General features: G+C 27.0%; 1 protein-coding gene across 1 annotated transcript; it reads left to right on the forward strand.

The window, feature by feature from the left end:
- Nucleotides 1–136: 136 nt before the first annotated feature.
- On the forward strand, nucleotides 137–13,698 carry LOC105364241 (protein croquemort). Its single transcript, XM_011502127.1, has 9 exons — nucleotides 137–172; nucleotides 918–1,081; nucleotides 6,620–6,764; nucleotides 6,877–7,086; nucleotides 8,987–9,198; nucleotides 9,802–10,210; nucleotides 10,841–10,914; nucleotides 11,923–12,136; nucleotides 13,158–13,698. The coding sequence occupies exons 1-9, from the start codon at nucleotides 137–139 to the stop codon at nucleotides 13,275–13,277; spliced, it is 1,584 nt and encodes a 527-aa protein (XP_011500429.1). The 3' UTR covers nucleotides 13,278–13,698.
- The last annotated feature ends 6,151 nt before the right edge of the window (nucleotides 13,699–19,849 follow it).

Consider the following 19,849-nt stretch of genomic DNA (forward strand, 5'->3'; position numbering starts at 1 on the left):
CAACCACCCAACCGGCAATCGCCCCTCCCCCGCGACCCCACCTAGTCACAAGACCATGTAACCCTACACCGCACACAGCCCCTTTTCTTGACCCTCCTAATTGCCATCACTCCTCTGCTATGATGCTTTGCCGAATATGAACGATAATTTTCATGCAGAAAGCCCTGCTCTGGTATAATTTATTTATTCCTACAGTCTATACTTGCATTATTGGTGGTAGAGCGAAATTTTCCAATTTGCCTATTAGCTCATTAAACTCCGATATTTTAATGTATTTTTTCGAAATTTATTGTTTCAAGCACCTAAATTTTTCATTACCGACGACACTATTCGATTTGGCTACTCTATCAATATTTGTATTTTGCATTTACACTTAAGCAAGTATTTTACTTATTCGTCTCTCTCTCTCTCTCTCTCTCTCTCTCTCTCTCTCTCTCTCTCTCTCTCTGCCCTTTTAATATAGATAACTTTAACACCGAATATTAAAAATTCACTTGCAAACATAAAAAAACATTGCTTTTTCCATGAAAATCACGACTCCTACGTTTGTATATATTATATGTCATTTATACACAATGTTAACTGCATTATGTTTGCAGAGTCTTATTTAATAAAGCTTTGTAGAAGAAAATGTATTTATCAGATGAACGTACAGAAATAACTGCATTGAGAAAGATATTGAAACCTAACGCATAGTGTAAATATCTATTCAACGTACTTTGACTTTTACTCTTACTTCCTGCTATGCCTTATCCAATCATTTATATACTTCATTCATAGTACAAAGCTGAGGATAATTTCGAAAAAACATTGCTCGTTATAAATTACAGCTCCTCTTATGCCATTGCCCCATTTCTTATATTCTTCATTATTAATATATATATATATATATATATATATATATAATACTCTTACAGGCATTGTCATTATCGCCAGATTCTAAGAGCTATGAAATATGGAAAGACACGAAGACTATGTCAACAAATTTAGATGTTTATTTTTTTAATTGGACGAACCCGGAAGATCTTATGGACCCAGAGAAGAAAATTCATTTAGTTCAACTAGGACCATATAGTTTTATGTAAGCATTTTCTTTATTATTAATTCAAGCGATCAATATTTTTTAATCCAGACTGAATGACAACAATAATAATGTCACTTGTCCAATTACTATCAATGACAATAGTTACTTACTAACAAAAACCAGCACACATAGATAGTATTCTAAACATCTTCTTAAGATTCGAGATTGTTTATTATATTTATGAAGCTATTAATTATTGTATATAATAATTTATGATGTTAGATTAGAAAAATACAGAGTATGAAAATTGAAGCTAATCTTGCAAGTAAGATTTGATCGAATCCAGATGAATCATCTATTCAAAAATAACAGTAGATATTTGTTCCATTTTTCATCCTATATGTCACATGTCACCATATTTAAATTAGCACAACTATAAAACTGCTAAAGTAATGTGATATTAAGCTTACTCCTTTGGTAAACTCGAATAATAAATAATATCCATGAAAATTTCCGTTCATAATACATTTTAATAAAGAAAATAATTTAAAATCACAACAGGATAATATAATGGTAGAAGTGATGCATTGTTACAGTAATTGTACAATTATGTACATTCGAAAATTTAGTCATACAATTGAAGGAGCCATACAGAAGAAATAGGTCGCTACTTGCTGATAGTTACTTTCTGGACTGTTTTGGTCTGTCGCAAGCTGAAAGCCAACTTTTTATATTTATTTACCGCTACAATTGCTCAATAAAACTTAAAAAGTCAAGCTGTTCATATCAAACTTTATAATATAAAAAGTTGCCTGTACAAGCTAATTGAACAATTTTTGCATCGATATATCTTATTTATTTAGATAAGTGTAATTTTTTTTTAATTTAGGGATATAATAGAAAATGTTTTGTTCGTTAATCGAAATGACGCGATTAAAAAATTTTACTTATTATATTTTTCACATACACATAATGTCGAACGAATCATCAAGTTGATATTTATACTATTTTAAATTAATGCAATGTTAGTCGATTAAAGAGATTTAACACTTTTAATTCGCCTTTTAATAGTATATTTAGACAAATTGTAATTTATATGAGAGTAGATGAAGCTTTTAAAATTTCAGTAGTTTTCGTTACTTCAATGTACAGCGAATGAAAATAGCGAAATTCTATTATTTTTTCCATGCATCATTTGAAATTTGAAGAATAATTTGCATTACAAAACATATAAATAGTACAATATATATTATCCGAGAATCATAAGCATTATAAATTACTAGTTAATAAAAATGTTCATACCCATATTGTTTAACATTATTTAACATATCTCGATAATGAGTGAGTAAAATCTAAAAAACAAAAAAAAAAAAAAGAAAGAAAGAAAAAAAAAAGAAAGAAAAAAAAAAAGAAAGAAAGAAGAAAAAAGAACTAAAAAGAAGAAAAAAGTAGTTTTAGTAGAAAAAAAAAGTTTTTTTCTTTTAATACGTCGATATTCGTTTAAAAAAGTTATTGATAAAAATAGTGCGAACAGTACTGCTTTTTGATGATAGTTTCAACTAAAAAATGTTAAATACAATGTTAGAAGGTCAGGAGGTATTCGGATTATTGAGCACGTGTATTCGATAATGTGTAACATGAAACCAAAATCCAACCGCATTACCTACACATGCAATAGACAATGAAAATTGTGATTCAATCTTGTTTATCTAACTTAAACGTTATCTAATTCTTATTAAAATTGAGATAGGAAATATTTACAAAATAAAATATTAATTACTTCCAATCTCTTAGGAATGAAAATAAAAATAAAAAAAAAAAAAGAAAAAAAAGAAAAGAAAAGAAAAAGAAACAATCATCTTGCCGTAAAAGCTTTGTTGAAGTTCGATTAAAAATATGCCATTATTTATGAATTGCTTCGGTTAATAAGATATTCTACTTAATAAATTCTAACAATTATATACTTAAATATATACTGGATAGCTATTGGTAATATTGAATATCCTTAGACAACAAATTAACAAATCAATTTTTTTTTTTTTTTTTTTTTTGTAATCTGTGGTTTATGACGAAGCCACAGTGCGTAAAAGATTGAATAATTGAATCATTTTATTTATTAACAATGGATATATTCAGAAATTTTTTTTTAAGTAAATTATATAATTGAAATGCACAAGAAGAATAAAGAATTTGATAAAATGGACATGAAAAGTAGATAATTTTTATCAATGAATAGTATATGTACTCTATATTCAGGATACATATATTTTACATCATTTGTACCTTTTTTTTTTTTTAATATAAGCACTCTGACATATTTTTAATAATCTTATGTTAAATCTGTCGATTGAATTGAAATGTTATCAACATTATTCAACATTAATATATAACTAATCAAATACCGGCAAATAATCGTTTGATCGTTTGAAATGGCAGGAATGAAAGGATATTAATGTTAATCGTTTCGAAAAATTGCTTATCGCACCAATTACTCATCGATGCATCTCCAAAAGAATAATTCACGAAGAAACTATTAAGTACCGAGTTAATACAGACATAATGTAAGCGACATGATTCCATCTGCGTATTTATCGTTGATAGACACAGTCTTTAATTACCCGCACTCTAGCCTCCAATATAGGTTCATGAATATACGTAATCGGTGATAGCTCGTAGAACTCAATTTTAAACAAGCACTAATAATAATAAGCAATTTTTAACGACGAGGAAACGGTTAACCTTGCTGTATTGACATCTTGATGAACAATAAGACAATTCACTTATCTATCCAGACTGGCCGACTATACACGACTGGGCGTGTAGGCGACCGAATGCTAAAACTTCATGAATTAATTGACTAATTAATTACTTTTTTCTAGTAAGAAGACGTAGCGTAATAGCAGCAGACATTAGTTAGACGTTCATCCATTAGTGTAATTTGAGAAAAAAATTTCAACACAAATTTTAAGTATGATAATTGGCTTCTTGACAGACAATAGCAAGTTTGCAAGTATTTGTTTAGTTACCAACATCTTTTCATCTTTTCAAAGAATCGAATACATTTTCATGATTAATAATAAGCAATTTTATACTCGAAGGATTTCAAGAATCCTACCCATCATAATATCATATTAAGAATCTTAACACGTATCCTCCAATTTATATTACTTTCATTTACGTTAGTCCCTTTATCATCGTATATAAATGTTTTTCCATAAACTTAATTTGACTTGATATGTTTATTTTATCTTCGCAGTTAATAATATATCAATCATACTTTTCCCTTTAAGATGTCTACGTAGATACTTTTTGTGTACAAAAAATAAATGAAAAAAATATAACGACACTGCTCTGAAGCACAAGCGTCTAGGCTACCGAATGTTAAAAATTACAATTTAAATCTAATTGTTGGAAAACTAAAAATCTTAAATAAAATGCATAAAGCATGACTTAGGGATAATCTTGTAAAGAAAATTCTTCATCGTACAATTATTGTAGATCTGATGAACATGTATTGAAATAAATTCAATAACATAAATTCAAGTGAATAATGTAAATCTCAGTTTGTAAATTACAAATATTTACATTACAAATATGAAATTAATAAGCAATTTATTCGATAATATTCACGTTTTAAATAGATGGAACAATTGTTTAAATTACAAACGTTTAATTATCTTTTTTTTTTTTTTTTTTTTTTTTTTTTTTTCTAATAATCAACAATCACATATATACACGTAATTCATAATTCTAATAAGGATTTATTCATTTTTAATAATAAAATATATTGGATTGTAAGTTTTAAATAAAATCGAATAATAATTCGCCTAGGAAATAATTTAATGAAAACGTAACGTATACAAATGTTGCAACCTATGTTACATATATAATTATACATATAATTTTATTTATTCAAGCATATCATTATTTATATTGTATTAATTTACATTAGATTTTTATAATATTGAATGGTTGGATCTAATCAAGTAATTATGAATCACATGAATATTATTTGGCAAGTACTGGCTCAATGGGAAATATAAAGGAATATAAAATTTTACTCAATTTTCAGTACTGATTTAACTTCTTATCCAATCTCTTAGTCGATATTAATGGAATATTCACCTTTTTCAAGAGAAGATTGAAATCTTATCTATTAAACACCGAAATGTGTTGTACGAAATATTGAATCAGCGATGAATTCGAAATGTCTGAATAGCTCATCGTAAAAATTTATAACATTGATTATTAAGCTTAAAAGTAAAATCTTTTATGAGAACTCAATAGAAAAATGTTAAATAGTAATGATTAAGAACAATATGCTAAGTATTAGAGCATTAGAAAAAATATTAACGATTAATATGTAATTTATTATTAACTTAAAATTTTTTATTTTTTTTTTTTTTATTTTTTTTTTTTTATTTTTTTTATCATTTTCTATTGTCATCGCTGTTCTTCTATATTAAATCAATTTACAAAAACACACTTAAAATTATTTGAGATTCACGCAAAGTATAATAATATATTATATAGAATATTCATTCATTAAGCGTAATTGTAATATTTTCAACGAGCATAGATACATTTAAATAATTTATTATCCGAATAAGCTTTGCTCATCTATATATCGTGAATTAATTGCCAATGTTACTTAGAATTACAGAAAAAAACTTAAATCCTAGAGGGTTTTAAATTCAGTCGAGTGGAAATGCAGGGACATAAAAATAAAATAACTATTCCATGACATGCGACGTTTGCTCGAAAAAAGAAGAAAAAAAAAAAAGAAAAAAAAAACTACCGATGAAAAAAGATCGTGAAATTTTTCGTTGAAACTTGATTCGAAATATAAAAAGCAATGAAATCGAATACAAAATAAATACATTTCATCGGCTGCTAGAGCCTCATACATAATTGTACATTTTGCGTGTGATTATTACTCGGGGAATAGCGTGACAGGAAGTTGAAAGTATTGAATTAGTAGCTTGCATATAGTGAATAATAATAAACCTAATAACTCTTAATTTTAAGCACATGTACGTAATGGTTGCCTTGTCCAAAATGAGCATTATCGTGATCTAAGGTGCATTCCTAACACTTCAAACGCTTGACTAGTTGTCACGTCAATCTCAATTTATCGAATATAGGTCGTGTCATTACACTATTATTTATGATAAATTAACTTCAAAATGATAAAACGATTTCACAATTGCACTGCTAGTAACAATTTTCAAGCTCTTTCTATATATTTGTTAATATTATATTATGGAATTCATTATGTAGAAAAATATCAAGTAGCCGTTAGATTGAAAACTTCAAAAAAATTAATATCAAATTTAACGATACTTTAGTTATTATACATAAATTAATGCTGAATGTTAAGCTCTATTTTACAGTTGAAGCAATTGAATAAAACTCATGTTTTTTTTTTTTTTGATTTAATTTTAAAATAAAGTGCTAAAGAATATATGAACATTTGTGTGAAAATTAATTTTCATATATATATATATATATATATATATATATATATAGTCATTTTATATAAGCATAAGGCTAATTAGAAATAAATAAGTACAGAACAATCAATTACTCTTTCAGAGAAAGGCGAGAAAAAGTTAACATAACTTTTCATCCAGAAAATAGTACGGTTAGCTATTTACAACGTAGGACTTGGTTCTTCGACGAATCAAAAAGTAATGGCACATTACAAGATAAAATTGTACAACTGAATGTCGTAGCTGTGGTAAGTTAACGAATTTTCATCTAATACATTGTCTTTTCCTTATACCCATAGATTAATAATTTCGAGGAAAATACCACAAGTTTTGATCATTAGTAAATATTCTCTTTTTTAGTCAGCGGCGTACAAGATTCGATATTGGCCTTTCATGATTCAACAAAGTCTGTCTTATGTATTAAATCAGTTTTCGAATAAAATTTACATCGTGAAAACAGTTGACGAGCTTCTCTTTACGGGCTTTGAAGATAAAATTATTACTATGGGAAAGATGTCCGGTATGGACGAGGACTCTCCACCATTCGACCGATTTGGTTGGTTTTATATGGTACGTTTTTTCAAAACATGAGCACTGTACTATGTAACAGTACTTTAGTTTCAATTCAGAGAAAATAATTTGTCTCTTTTAGGATTAAAAAATAGTATAACCTTCGATTCAAATCCATATTATATTATTTGAATGTTAAATATAAAATATTTTCTCTGTTATATATATATATATATATATATATATATATATATCTCTATTCTAACCCACGCTTATGAAATATAATTTTACATTATTAAGATTAGAATAATTTTAATAACTATCGAGTAGAAATTATGTTTAATATTCAGTATTTTTAATGTCTGTTTTTTAAATCGCAAATAATGCAAATCTTACGTTTTTTTACTATTTATATAACATTTTTAAAAATGTATGTGTATTTTTTCATATTGAATAGTCTTGATCGATTGATTGATTCAATAATCAATATTCAATAGTCTTGACGTACTTATTTTAATTAACGTTAATTATACAAGTATAATATTAGAAAAAAACAAAAATAAAAAAATACTTATTATTTTACATGTTTAACTCAATAAGATGTTGAACATCATTATGATTAATATAATGGATAACATGAAATTAATGGAAAACAGAATCAATGAACTCGTATTAAAAAATAAATCTGTATTTCTCGCTATAATTTTGATATTTAAAAAATAAACAATTAATGGAATAATAAAATCATTCAATAAGATCTACTAGATTAAATACTAAAGCTATATGGGAAAAATTAATTTTATAAAACTTAATGAGAATAAGCGCTCGCTCGTCTATGTACACGTACATGTACACGGATAAAAGCATGTGTAAGATAACATTCTAATATGCATTGGTCTTCTAAGATTTATATTGAATTAAATTTGAAACTTAATTCTTAATAAATTCAATACATCGATATAAATTATAATCCATGGTAATTCATTATTTTCATAAAATTACGCGGACTCCGCTAGGCCGTGAATCGCTTTATTAAGTGATAAAATTTCCAAGTCAATATCGAGAAAATAACTTGGGGTGCAAAATTTAAGTTCCCAATCATAAAAGAGTCGTGCAAATAAACATGTAATTTTTCTAAGAAAGCCCAAACACACGATTAATTATCGACTTATCGAGCTTAATTGACATTGCACAAATGGTTTAGATCGGTCGTTGAACGGGCAGGAATAATTCGTCGACGCTCGCTTTAAATTGGCACTGAATAGCACAGGTCGCATGTACATCACACATTGAGGAATAAATAGCCAAGAACAGATAACGTGTGCTAATTTCTTTCTATACATAACTTAATAATTGAATATCGCACCTGAATTTTAAAATCGTCGCAAATTGATGGCCACCGTAAAAATTATTTGATTACGAAATTTTATCATTTATCATATTTATCATCAATCAAGTTTATCTTAAAAATTGTTTAGTTTTGAGTCAAGATTTCCTTAGCCTATTATTATCGATAAAAAACGAGCAAATTTTCATGCTACATTAGCATAATTCGAGTAAAAAATTAAAAAATACTTATAAATATTACGTAAACAATTATTTCAACGATTATAGTTATAAATAAATATTTAATACTATACAGGACATTATTGTCGTATGATCGACGCTTAATTAAAAATCATTATTCAATAGTGGTGTTTAAAAATGTTAAACAATTTTTTTTGTTAAAAGAGCATCAATTATTGTAATGCAAAGTGAGAAAATGAAAATTCATTAACTACCAATAATAAGCGAATACGGTTTAGCTGTCAGTTCGACTAAAATTACAGCATGAAATATAAATTGTGTACTTATATGATTAATAAATTCGATGAGAATAGAATAAAATCTATCAACCGTAAGTAAGTAAATTATTTCATTTGAAATATTCTATCTAACAGAATGGAACAATTAATTACAGAGAAATGGATCGACTGAATTTGATGGCCACAGTAACGTAGCGACTGGCGTAGATGATCTTAGCAATATTGGAAAATTAAAATTATGGAATTATAAGGATACAACAAAGTATTATAAAAGTCCTTGTAACACGATTGAAGGAAGTTCCGGTGAATTTTGGCCTCCGTATAGAACCAAAGAGGATATTAGGCTATTCACTACCGATATTTGCAGGTAAAGAAAATTAACGAAACAAATCAATCGATCATACGACGTTAGCACAATACGTCATAAACAAATACGATAAGAAAAATCAGTGAATTATATTTAAAATATATAATATAAAAAGAAGATTAAAATCTTACGAGAAACTTTATTAACAAGTATATTATTATTATTATTATTATTATTATTATTATTAGTTATAAAGATTTTCAATAATCATTCGTATTTTCGCTTTCTTCTAACATCGCATTCAATTTTTTTAAATCAAATCTATGAAGTTTAGGATCTATGAAGCTTCGTAGATCAATGCGAATTTCCAATTCTTTATTCACCATTCCCTTATTCACGATAATGATAATTTTACTAGAATTGAAAATATCGAAGAAGAACGGTAAAATTTCATTCAAACTACATTGAAAATAAAGTAAACATATACACATGAAGGGAATAGGGATTCACGATTGGAATATAATTATCGAACTAATTTCAATATATCGTTACGGCATACATGTAATTGTAATGACGACGTTAATAATAATTGTGGCACTAATATAGAACGATATGATAGGAAAATAAATAAATAAATAAATAAATAATGGAATAAAACCGCAGGCCAGTGACGTACGAGTTCGTGGATAAGGTGAGTCACAAGGGTATCGAGGGATACAAGTTCTCGATGGGCAAAACGACACTAGGAAACGACTCGAGACGGCGTTACCCGCACGAGCAGGCCAAGTACTTCGAGCCGACGACCACAACGGAAGATTTCTTCGTTATCGACCCAACAACACTGAAGCCGGAGGTGGAAAACGATGATCCGGATGTGGTGAACGAGGGCCGCTGCTATTGCAATGGCGAGTGCTCGCCGATGGGCCTGATAAACATCACGGCCTGCCGCTACGGAGCCCCCGGCTTCGTCAGTTTACCTCACTTTCACAAGGGCGACCCCGTCCTCAGGGAGCGCTTTACCGGGCTTGATCCCAAAGCCGAGGATCATAGTTTCGACATCGTTCTCGAGCCGGTAAGTCGTCGTCGGAACGAGTCGGTTTTTCAACTCCCTCCCTTATCGACGCTCGCCCCCCCTTCACACACACACTGACACTCACTATCTCTCTCTCTCACTCTCACTCACACACATACACACGTACACACACACGTACACACACACACACACACACACACACACTATCTCTTACTCAAACACTGCTACACTCTACTGCCAAAACCTGACTATTAATGTTCTTGCTCGGATAACTCGTTACGCTATTGATTAATTAAGCTCCTGTTTGCTCGCATTTTCTTCCCTGCCTTTAATTAACTGTGTGCCATGCATTCTGTAGTCATTGAACGAAACGGATGAAGTGATAAAGGCATGTGGTAATGAGGGAGATGGGAAGATGGGATTATTCGTGCATTGATTTAAACTACAGAAACCTGTAAAGCTTGTATTTGTTGTAAAAAAAAAAAATGAAAAATGCATTATCAAAATATTTCTCTATATTTCTTACCATTCTTACCATCCTGAAAATAATCAGCGATACCACCGACTTATAAAAATATCTCGTCAATCCATTGCCAAACTTGACGATTTATCAATTTCGCCTCTACTTATGACCACCCATTTATCTGTCTTTTTTTTTTTTTGTTTTAGACGACCGGTATTCCAATAAACGTAGCAGCTAGATTACAAGTTAATATTTTATTACAGTCATCGAAGACCGTGTCGTAAGGAAATTTCAATGTATCTATATTGATATAGAGAGTAAATATGAATATTCGTCTTATGGATGATAATACGTGATTACCACACGATATGGTTACAAATTTTATAAAATCCATTTGAGCTGTGCATTATTAAAAAAAAAAAAAAAAAAAAAAAAAAAAAAAAAACCTTTTTTATTATAAAAATTGTAATAAACATTAGAAAAGTAACAAACGCACAAGCGTTTAAGAACTCAATATATATATAAATTCGATATGTAAAAAGATTTTATCAATTCGACATTGACGCTTAATAAAAATAGTCCTTTAGCGTATAAAAAAATTATTTTTATATAGCTATAGTTTATAAAAAAAAAAAAAAAAATTATTCCAAAATCGAATTTACAAATTTTACCCTTTTCCATTACTAATTACAATTACAGTTGAATTCAAAGTTAAATAATAATATTCCTTTTTAGTGTATTATTATACCATTGGAAACTAATAATTATGTCTCAAATTTATTTTATAAGCTTATAAAATTTTGATATTTCATGTATTAACATTAAATCATTTTTATTTAAAATTTCATGGTTTTTATAAATTAAAATAATTCTACAAACTGTATGAAATAGTAAAAATATTTAAATATTATTACATCCATTCGTAAGACGATTATTATAAATTCAAGAAAATTTTATCTCTCTATTCTTTTTGCCAAAAATTGTAAAGTTGTATTTAAAATACATTTTATCGATCATACTCTATAAAAATAATAAAGTTATTATAATTTTATTTGATTAATTATTAGATATTAATTAAGTATTCGAAAAGCGTATAGAAAAATTAAAAAATTTTAACACCACGTATTTTCATATTTAACGCAATGAAAATACATTTGTAACCGAGATCGCTTTATTCATTTAAAGTTTTATATTTTTTTCTAATTTGACTGGAGATATTGAATTTTACACAATTTACATAATGCATATCTTTTATAATTACTATTATTCATTATTACTTTCATTTTAGGTTATTTAAAAATGTTCCTACGATATATTTTCCAATATTCTGGTTCAATATGAAGGTTGAAATTCCAAATGAATTAGTTGGAAATTTGCAGTTACTATTAAATTTACCAACAATTACAATGTACACGGGGTTAGTCCTGATGCTCATCGGTTCTCTTATTCTCTTTAGTGTGGTTGTAATATATTACGTAAATAATCGTCGGAGATTGTGCCAGGTATGAATAATTTGTGGTTTTTTTCTCTCTGTCTCTCTCTCTCTCTCAATACAAAAACTTCAATAAAAATGAAATAATTGTACAAATTTTTCCAAAATTAAAACATTTACAAAATTAAAAAAAAAAATGAAAGATGTTAAATTTACATAGTTCTTAATGTAGATAATGAAAATGTCAATATGTCAATTGGTAAAACATAAATAATAATAAAATGATTGTAAATAAATTAAAATTTTGAGTATAATAAATTTGCTTTTATTGATAATTATTTCAGTAGTGTACGATTCTAGAGAAAAATTAGTACACCAAATTTTCCTCTGATTAATTACCTGAAAAATTAATGACCCAATATATCTTTATATTGTTTATCTATAATTAATTTCTATATTTTAATTTTTAATTAATATACTGACGTGAAATACAAAATTTAATATTTTTTAAGACTATAAATGAAATATGTACACGATATAAAAATATAATGACAAACACATTGCTAATTATGTTAAATTAAGTTAAATTTAATATATGTATTTAGTGTAAAATAAAATTTTAAATAATTAAAATTTTTTCTTTATCTTTTATTAAAATATTCAAGATACATTTAATAGATAATCGAATAATAGCAATTGACGGTCACGGAGAAAAGTGAATAAAGAAAAGTGATAAAAAATCAATTTTTTTTCTTTAAAAGCAAATTATTTTCGATTATTGTATAATATAATATGAAACGGTGTTATAAGCTTATTTTGATTTTTAAAATTGTTCTGTCCCTTGTTTTCGAAACCATTTTGTTCCAAATTTAATAACGGGCTAATATAGAGATTTATTACAAATTTTTTAATGTATTCGTAAAAACATTATCTCTATATAGACATTACTCTATATAGACATTACTGGTGAATGAGATTTAATATTTTTTGTGTGTGTGTGTGTGTTTGTGTGTTTGTGTGTTTTCGCGTAAACTCTTAAAAGTAAATATTTACTCATTCTGAACGGATATTATATTTATGATTATTTCTAGAATAAATCAAATAAAACGGATTCCTTACAAAAGAAGACGGAAATGGTGTATATGGATAAAGTTAACGCCAATGAAGATGGACAAACGAGGAACGATCGACGTTTGTATCCAAAACTTTAGTGCATAATTAACGAAAGAGAAAATCCGTTAATTAAAAAATTTAATAAATGCTATGTACATGGTGACAGAAACTTTCTTGAATTGTATCTAGTTTTTCATGAAACGCTAGGCTACGCTTCAAAAGAGAAAGTTATGCATACGAATTTGCTCAAAACATTAACGTTTAGACTGTATAGTCCAATGTATAGTAATGAGAGTCAATTTGGACGTCTCCACCAGAGAATAACGTCCTTTGCCTTCATACGCTTAGAGATAGTCAAATAAAGATTGCCATTTCATAATTATATATCGACGCTGTTAGGATATTTTAATTACGTATTACCAGAGCAAGAGAAAAGTCAGCTATGACAATGAAAGATTTTGCCATTGTATAATAAATTGGTTAGACATTTTAAAAATTATTGTAAAATACGCAAATTACCAGTCATTAATTTTTTAAGCATTGCCAAGAATTCTTATAATGCATATATTAATAAACAGAAGTGAAATAATATTGTAACATTTTCCATTATTCGCAGCTGTTCGTAACAAAGAATTGTCATGGCTGATCAAGATAAAAAATATCAATAATTATTCTATATTATATGCTATTTACAAGCGAATAACAAATTGTCTGGTTAATTGAAGACTAACATCAAAATTAATGAATGTTGATTCTCGAAATAGACGACAACGGACGACAATTTTGCACTTATATATTTTACCGGGTTTTAACAGTTTTACATAACAATATGCTATTATAATAGTTATAATGTAATAAAATCAATAATGATCAACGTAATAAAGTGATAAAATAAAATAGGCTAGGAGCAAGAAAATCTTAATAATCGCGGACCAATTATAACTGGAGGCCGATTTCTCTTCAGTTAATATATTAACAATGTGAAGGAAACTAACGAACTTTATAAAGTATGATTTTCTTGGAGTATAAATAAATTTTAATTAAGATTAAATATATATATATATATATATATATATATATATATATATATATATATATATTAATAAATTAAAAACCAAAAATGTATATTTTATCGAACAATTAGGTAAAGGTAAATAAGCAATATTTACTAAGCTATTAAATTAAATAGTTTGAATATAACATTTTTCAGATTTACTCATGCACAGATTTACTGAGTAATATCTCAAAACTTATGTTTTTTAGTAACGAAATTAATAAATTTTTTTAAATTCTTATGTATAAACATTATACGATCATTATAAAGATGAGATCGCATCGTCGAATAGCAAAAGATTACTCGCAAACTAGTATTATACGGTGTTACATGTTATCATGCTTGAATATTCATGTCAAGCAAATAAAATCAAATGATATCATAATTAAATTCATTATAAATTAAAAATTTAATAAATAACTTTGGAAAGCAATAAAAATGAAATATTACGAAATGTAAATTTCGTAAAACGAACGTAAATTTCTACAAGATATTAAATATTAGAGAAAATACAACTATACAAGCGAATGATCTTCTAAAAAATTAATTGCTTATAATTTTAATTATACATATAACAAAGTACTTTAGTACGATTATAGATATTAGAAAAGCAATATTTACATATTGTCACATCGTCTCATCACAATATAATTATGTATTGTATCGATTAAAATGAATAATGTAACGATATTGGAATACCTTCAAATTTTGTCTTCGTTAAATGAAATTTATCGTTGAAATTTATTCATCCGTAAACATGTAAGAAATCTTTATAAAGGATGTATGAATTTCCGGTCTGGAAGTTCTTTTGAAGGACTCAAACGTGCCTTGCAAGTTTATAAATCCAAAGTAAATATCATATATACATTTTATACGATTGACGACTCGTTCAGTCTATCAACGTGCCATATCATTTATAATATTGAGTTTATATGCTCTTTTCAATTAACAGAATTCAACGAATCATTTACTTATTGCAATTTAGAAATTAAAGTTCATTAAATTACCATAGTAGCAACAAATTAATTTCCATTAATAATAATACGTTTTTATTGAAAAGAATTAAGTTTTTAGATTTTTGTACGTTAAATTAGAGAAATATTTGTATAAACTTAAAATTTTGTACATTTTGAATAATTATAAATTAGCGACAAGCGATATAATGCGATAAAAGCTAAAATGATACATAAATAATATAGTGTAAGCATATATTTGAAGCAATTGATAATATGATCTTGTTGATAAGTATATTGATTATATATAGTTTATACCTGGATATCACTATATTTTAGATATTTGTATTACCATAAGAAACCAAAGTATATTGCAAGTAAATTAGCGAATGAAGAGGAACCAACACTTACGTTTATTTAATTAGTCACCCGCTATGATCATATTTTTATATGATATCACCTTTTATATAAAAACATGACATATGTAAGCATCGTTTAAGATAATCATACATAAAAAATTTCACGTACCTATATTATTAGATAAAATAACGTCTTAAAAAAGATATTGTTTTTTTTTTTTTTTTTTTTTTTTTTTTTTTTGACTGGACAAATTGTAAAATAACTAGAAAATGTTCATAAGTTAGTACAATACAATGTTTTAAAATAGAAAAATTATTTAGATAAATTGTTTTCCTGCAAAAGATTTTGTATTGCTTACAATAAAAGTTAATTATTTTTATCTTTTTGACATTTATTTCGCACATCCTCAAATAAATATTTGTTCTGTTTGCCGGCCATTACAATTATTAAATTGATTGAAATGATTACATTATTTAATATTAATTTCGTGTCATTATGTCCATATATATAATGATATTAATGAAATATCATATCAATGAATGGAATATATACGTTATGAATACTTACTTTTTATTTATATTTTTTTTATTTATATTTTTATTTATATTTTATTTACTTTTTATTTATAAAAATTTTATCAACTATATATGTAATAAGTATTATATTTTGACAATATTGCAACAATTTATTGAGTTTATTTATAGAAGAATTAATAAATATTAAAAACTTTTGTAGTTTCTACTATTTTTAATGTAATATGTCAAAATCAGAATATTATTAATTTCGTTGAATTAAGTAAATTTAGTCTTATCATAATGTTATATATTATTGTAATTTATGAAGATCATTTGATCTAAAAAATTAAGTAAAATCTAAATGGTAATTTACATAAAGAAAAAAAGTAATACTTTCAGTTTAAAAATTAACTAATATATTGTATTGAAAAATCGTACTCAATCAATAGATCAGAAAAGTATGAAAGAATATTTATAAAGCGATTGATAATGTCCTCCATTATTTCGTTGAAACGTATTTTTATCCACTTTGATAACTGTTAATTTATTAAAATGTATCTTATAATCAACAATTTTTCCATTGACAGTAACAGCCTTCCTAAGTTTTTATTATTTCTTATTGTTTATTCCTAAATCAATCCATAAATCACTTCCACTATAATGTCATTACATACAAATAATTAATTGAAAAAGACAAATTCTATTGCTAAAATTGGTAAAACGTATATAATTAATACTTTATAATTAAAGTTTTCATGAAAAACAAAATAATTTATTTAAATATATGATTGGACAGATAAGAGATTTCAAAACTATTATCACAGTCTATCCACGGCATATATAATCATTGAATGAGGTGCTCAAACGAAAAGTTACAATTCATATTATCACCTATTAATCATCATTTCATAAAGCAATAAGAAATAGAGTTTCATGAATATATGCATATATATATTTATTTATTTATTTATTTATTTATTTATTTATTTATTTATGTGCTGGGTGTACATAAAAAATACATTTTTATGTAAATGTATGCATACACATGTGTATTGTATTAATTAATTGCCATCGAAGCTGGTACTGACAACGAGTGTGTACGACATAAATAATACATTAACAGTGTGTATTCGTACGACAGGGCAGTCTTATACACCAACGTTAACGAATTAATTTTAGATGTATATTTTTAGCTGAACGCAACGTGTATTATAAAAGCAAATATCACAATTACCAATAATAATAGACAACAACAATGAATTATGCCTTTATTGAATTTATTCATAACCATAAACTAATAATATGTACACGATTTCACTATAAATCCGAATGCACGTGACGTAGTAATGCGATAACATCGATGATTCGTGCCCGAAGTCTGTCATTTTCTTTAGATCGATTGTCTTCGTGAACGCTCGGTTCAAGTTCTTATTTTTTTGCTGAATTACTTGCTGTTTAACATTTACAGTCGCACTTGTCTTCTCCACGTTATCGTTGCATAAATATTCTACGCAAGTAGGTAAACCATACAATAAATAAATATGTAATACAATAGTCTAATGTGTGTGCGCGAGTGTTTATGCGTGTTTGTGTGTGTGTGTGTGTGTGTGTGTGTGTTTATGTGTGTGGGTGTGTGCGTGCCTGTAGCATATTTAGAGGTTAAAATTTATGAATTTCTATACATCTGCGATATGAATGCGTGAAAATATGTGAAAATGTATGGTAATGCGTGAAAGTATAGATGGGTGCATAAATAATAGGATGTTATTGCATGTGTCGACTCTCGTATCTAATGCCAGTATGTACAGATGTGTAAGCATGCAAAAGTTTATACGGCATATATAGTCGTCGATATATAATTAATGAGCATGTACGTTGCTAATGCCTTTATGTGTGCCATGTGCTCGTATACACACATCTAACAAAATCTTTGCAAATTAGACACGCGTGCATTCGTATGCAGTGGTCTATTTACTTTTCCATGCGCCTAAATAACGCGTAGAGATATACGAATCGTCGTATATGTGTGTCGGTACATTCGCACGTGTTCATATTATACGTGTGAATTGAGGGATTTATGAATGAATATTAATTATCTTTTATTAAAACTAATTGTTAAAATGTAATGAAATGTTGCTTCGTAGCCTCCATTTAATATAAACAATATCAAATTGAATTTTATAATAAATAATAGACACGAGCTTTATGCAATAATTGCATAATTTTTATAAAAACACTCTGCTTAAAATCGTCTATCCTCATTTGTAGTAATAAAATATTAAGACTGAAGGAAGAAATTATTTGAATAATAAATTTAATCAGTCTGGCAGTTGGAAGTTGAATATTAATAATTTTCGATAAAGCCTTCAACGCGAATAGGACAGTATATTAATATTTGATAAAGATATATCGATGCATTACATTTAGGTAGAATAATGCAACGCATAATAATTTTCGATCCTTATTTTTTATAATAATCCAATAATATTGAGCTGAATTTTCGCTTAAATAGTGTTTATTAATGATCAATTTTAATACAATATTTTTAATTTTTAACTTCGAAAGAACCATATGCATTATAAAAAGCTATAATTAAGTATAACACAATTACAAATTCATTAAAATATATATTAGATTTTAAACATATAAAGAATTTATCGTGATGATGTATATCAAATGCATTTATAAGAGAATTTATGGTAATATCGGCACTTAATATTAAATACAAGACATTGTTATTTATGATTTATATGAGCAAGTACGATGTTTAGATAAAAACATTGTGACTTTTCATTGTTCTAAAAGGAGATACCAATGTACATCTTATGTGTATATTCGTCAACGAAACCTCGACAAGTTGATTTTCACTTATTGAAAATATTATCAGGTAAAACTTTGCGATCTGAGGTTAAAAAATTTTAGTTCCTCGCTCCTGGAATCATACACCCAGACACACGGTGAGTCACTCCACTTGGTCCGTTATTATGACGCAAATTTTTATCTATTGAAGTCTAATGATTGTATTTGGCCTATACTACGTTTCTCACTCCTTCTTACCTTAACAATTCTAATACACTGCTCAGCCATAATAAACGTTTAATTTATCAATCAATTTGTCGGCTACTTACGTCCTTTGCTTTTATCTATGAAAGAGTTCTTTATATTTACACGTATTCATACGATTCCGTGTACGCAAGACCTTATTTATTATTATTTATTATTCGCCATGACATAAATAATAACAATGAAATTTATAACCGAGCAGAAGTCTATAAGTTTTTCCGACATGATCGCATTTTTTCATTTTGTCTTTCACATGTGAATCCGCTTACATATTTTACTTTTTGTCAGAGTTTTTTTTTTTATTAATTTTCTATATACATAAATCGATGAGTTTAAACTCATTTTTCATACCAGTCACTGGCATTGTACTAAAATTCTGGCATTTGAAACTCAATGCCGCAAAGCACATTCTCGATATCACAAATTTCAAGTAAACAAATCAGGTTTCTTTTTTACAAACTTTTTTTAATAAAATAATTTTATAAATAAGTATTGTAATATTATCGAATATCTATTTTATAATAGTTGTAAATAGGTTAAATTACACACGCGCGCGCACACACACGCACGCACACACGCACGCACACATATTACGTACATCCTAATAAAGTTGTATTATGTTGTATAAAGGCAGGGATTTTATATTATTAGTGAAATCTATTTAGATTTAAAATATGTTTGCTAAAAAAAAAAAAAAAAAAAAAAAAAAAAAAAAAAAAAAAAAA

Source organism: Ceratosolen solmsi, unplaced genomic scaffold, assembly GCF_000503995.2.
Source record: "Ceratosolen solmsi marchali unplaced genomic scaffold, CerSol_1.0 scaffold43, whole genome shotgun sequence".
In the NCBI taxonomy this organism is placed as follows: domain Eukaryota; kingdom Metazoa; phylum Arthropoda; class Insecta; order Hymenoptera; family Agaonidae; genus Ceratosolen; species Ceratosolen solmsi.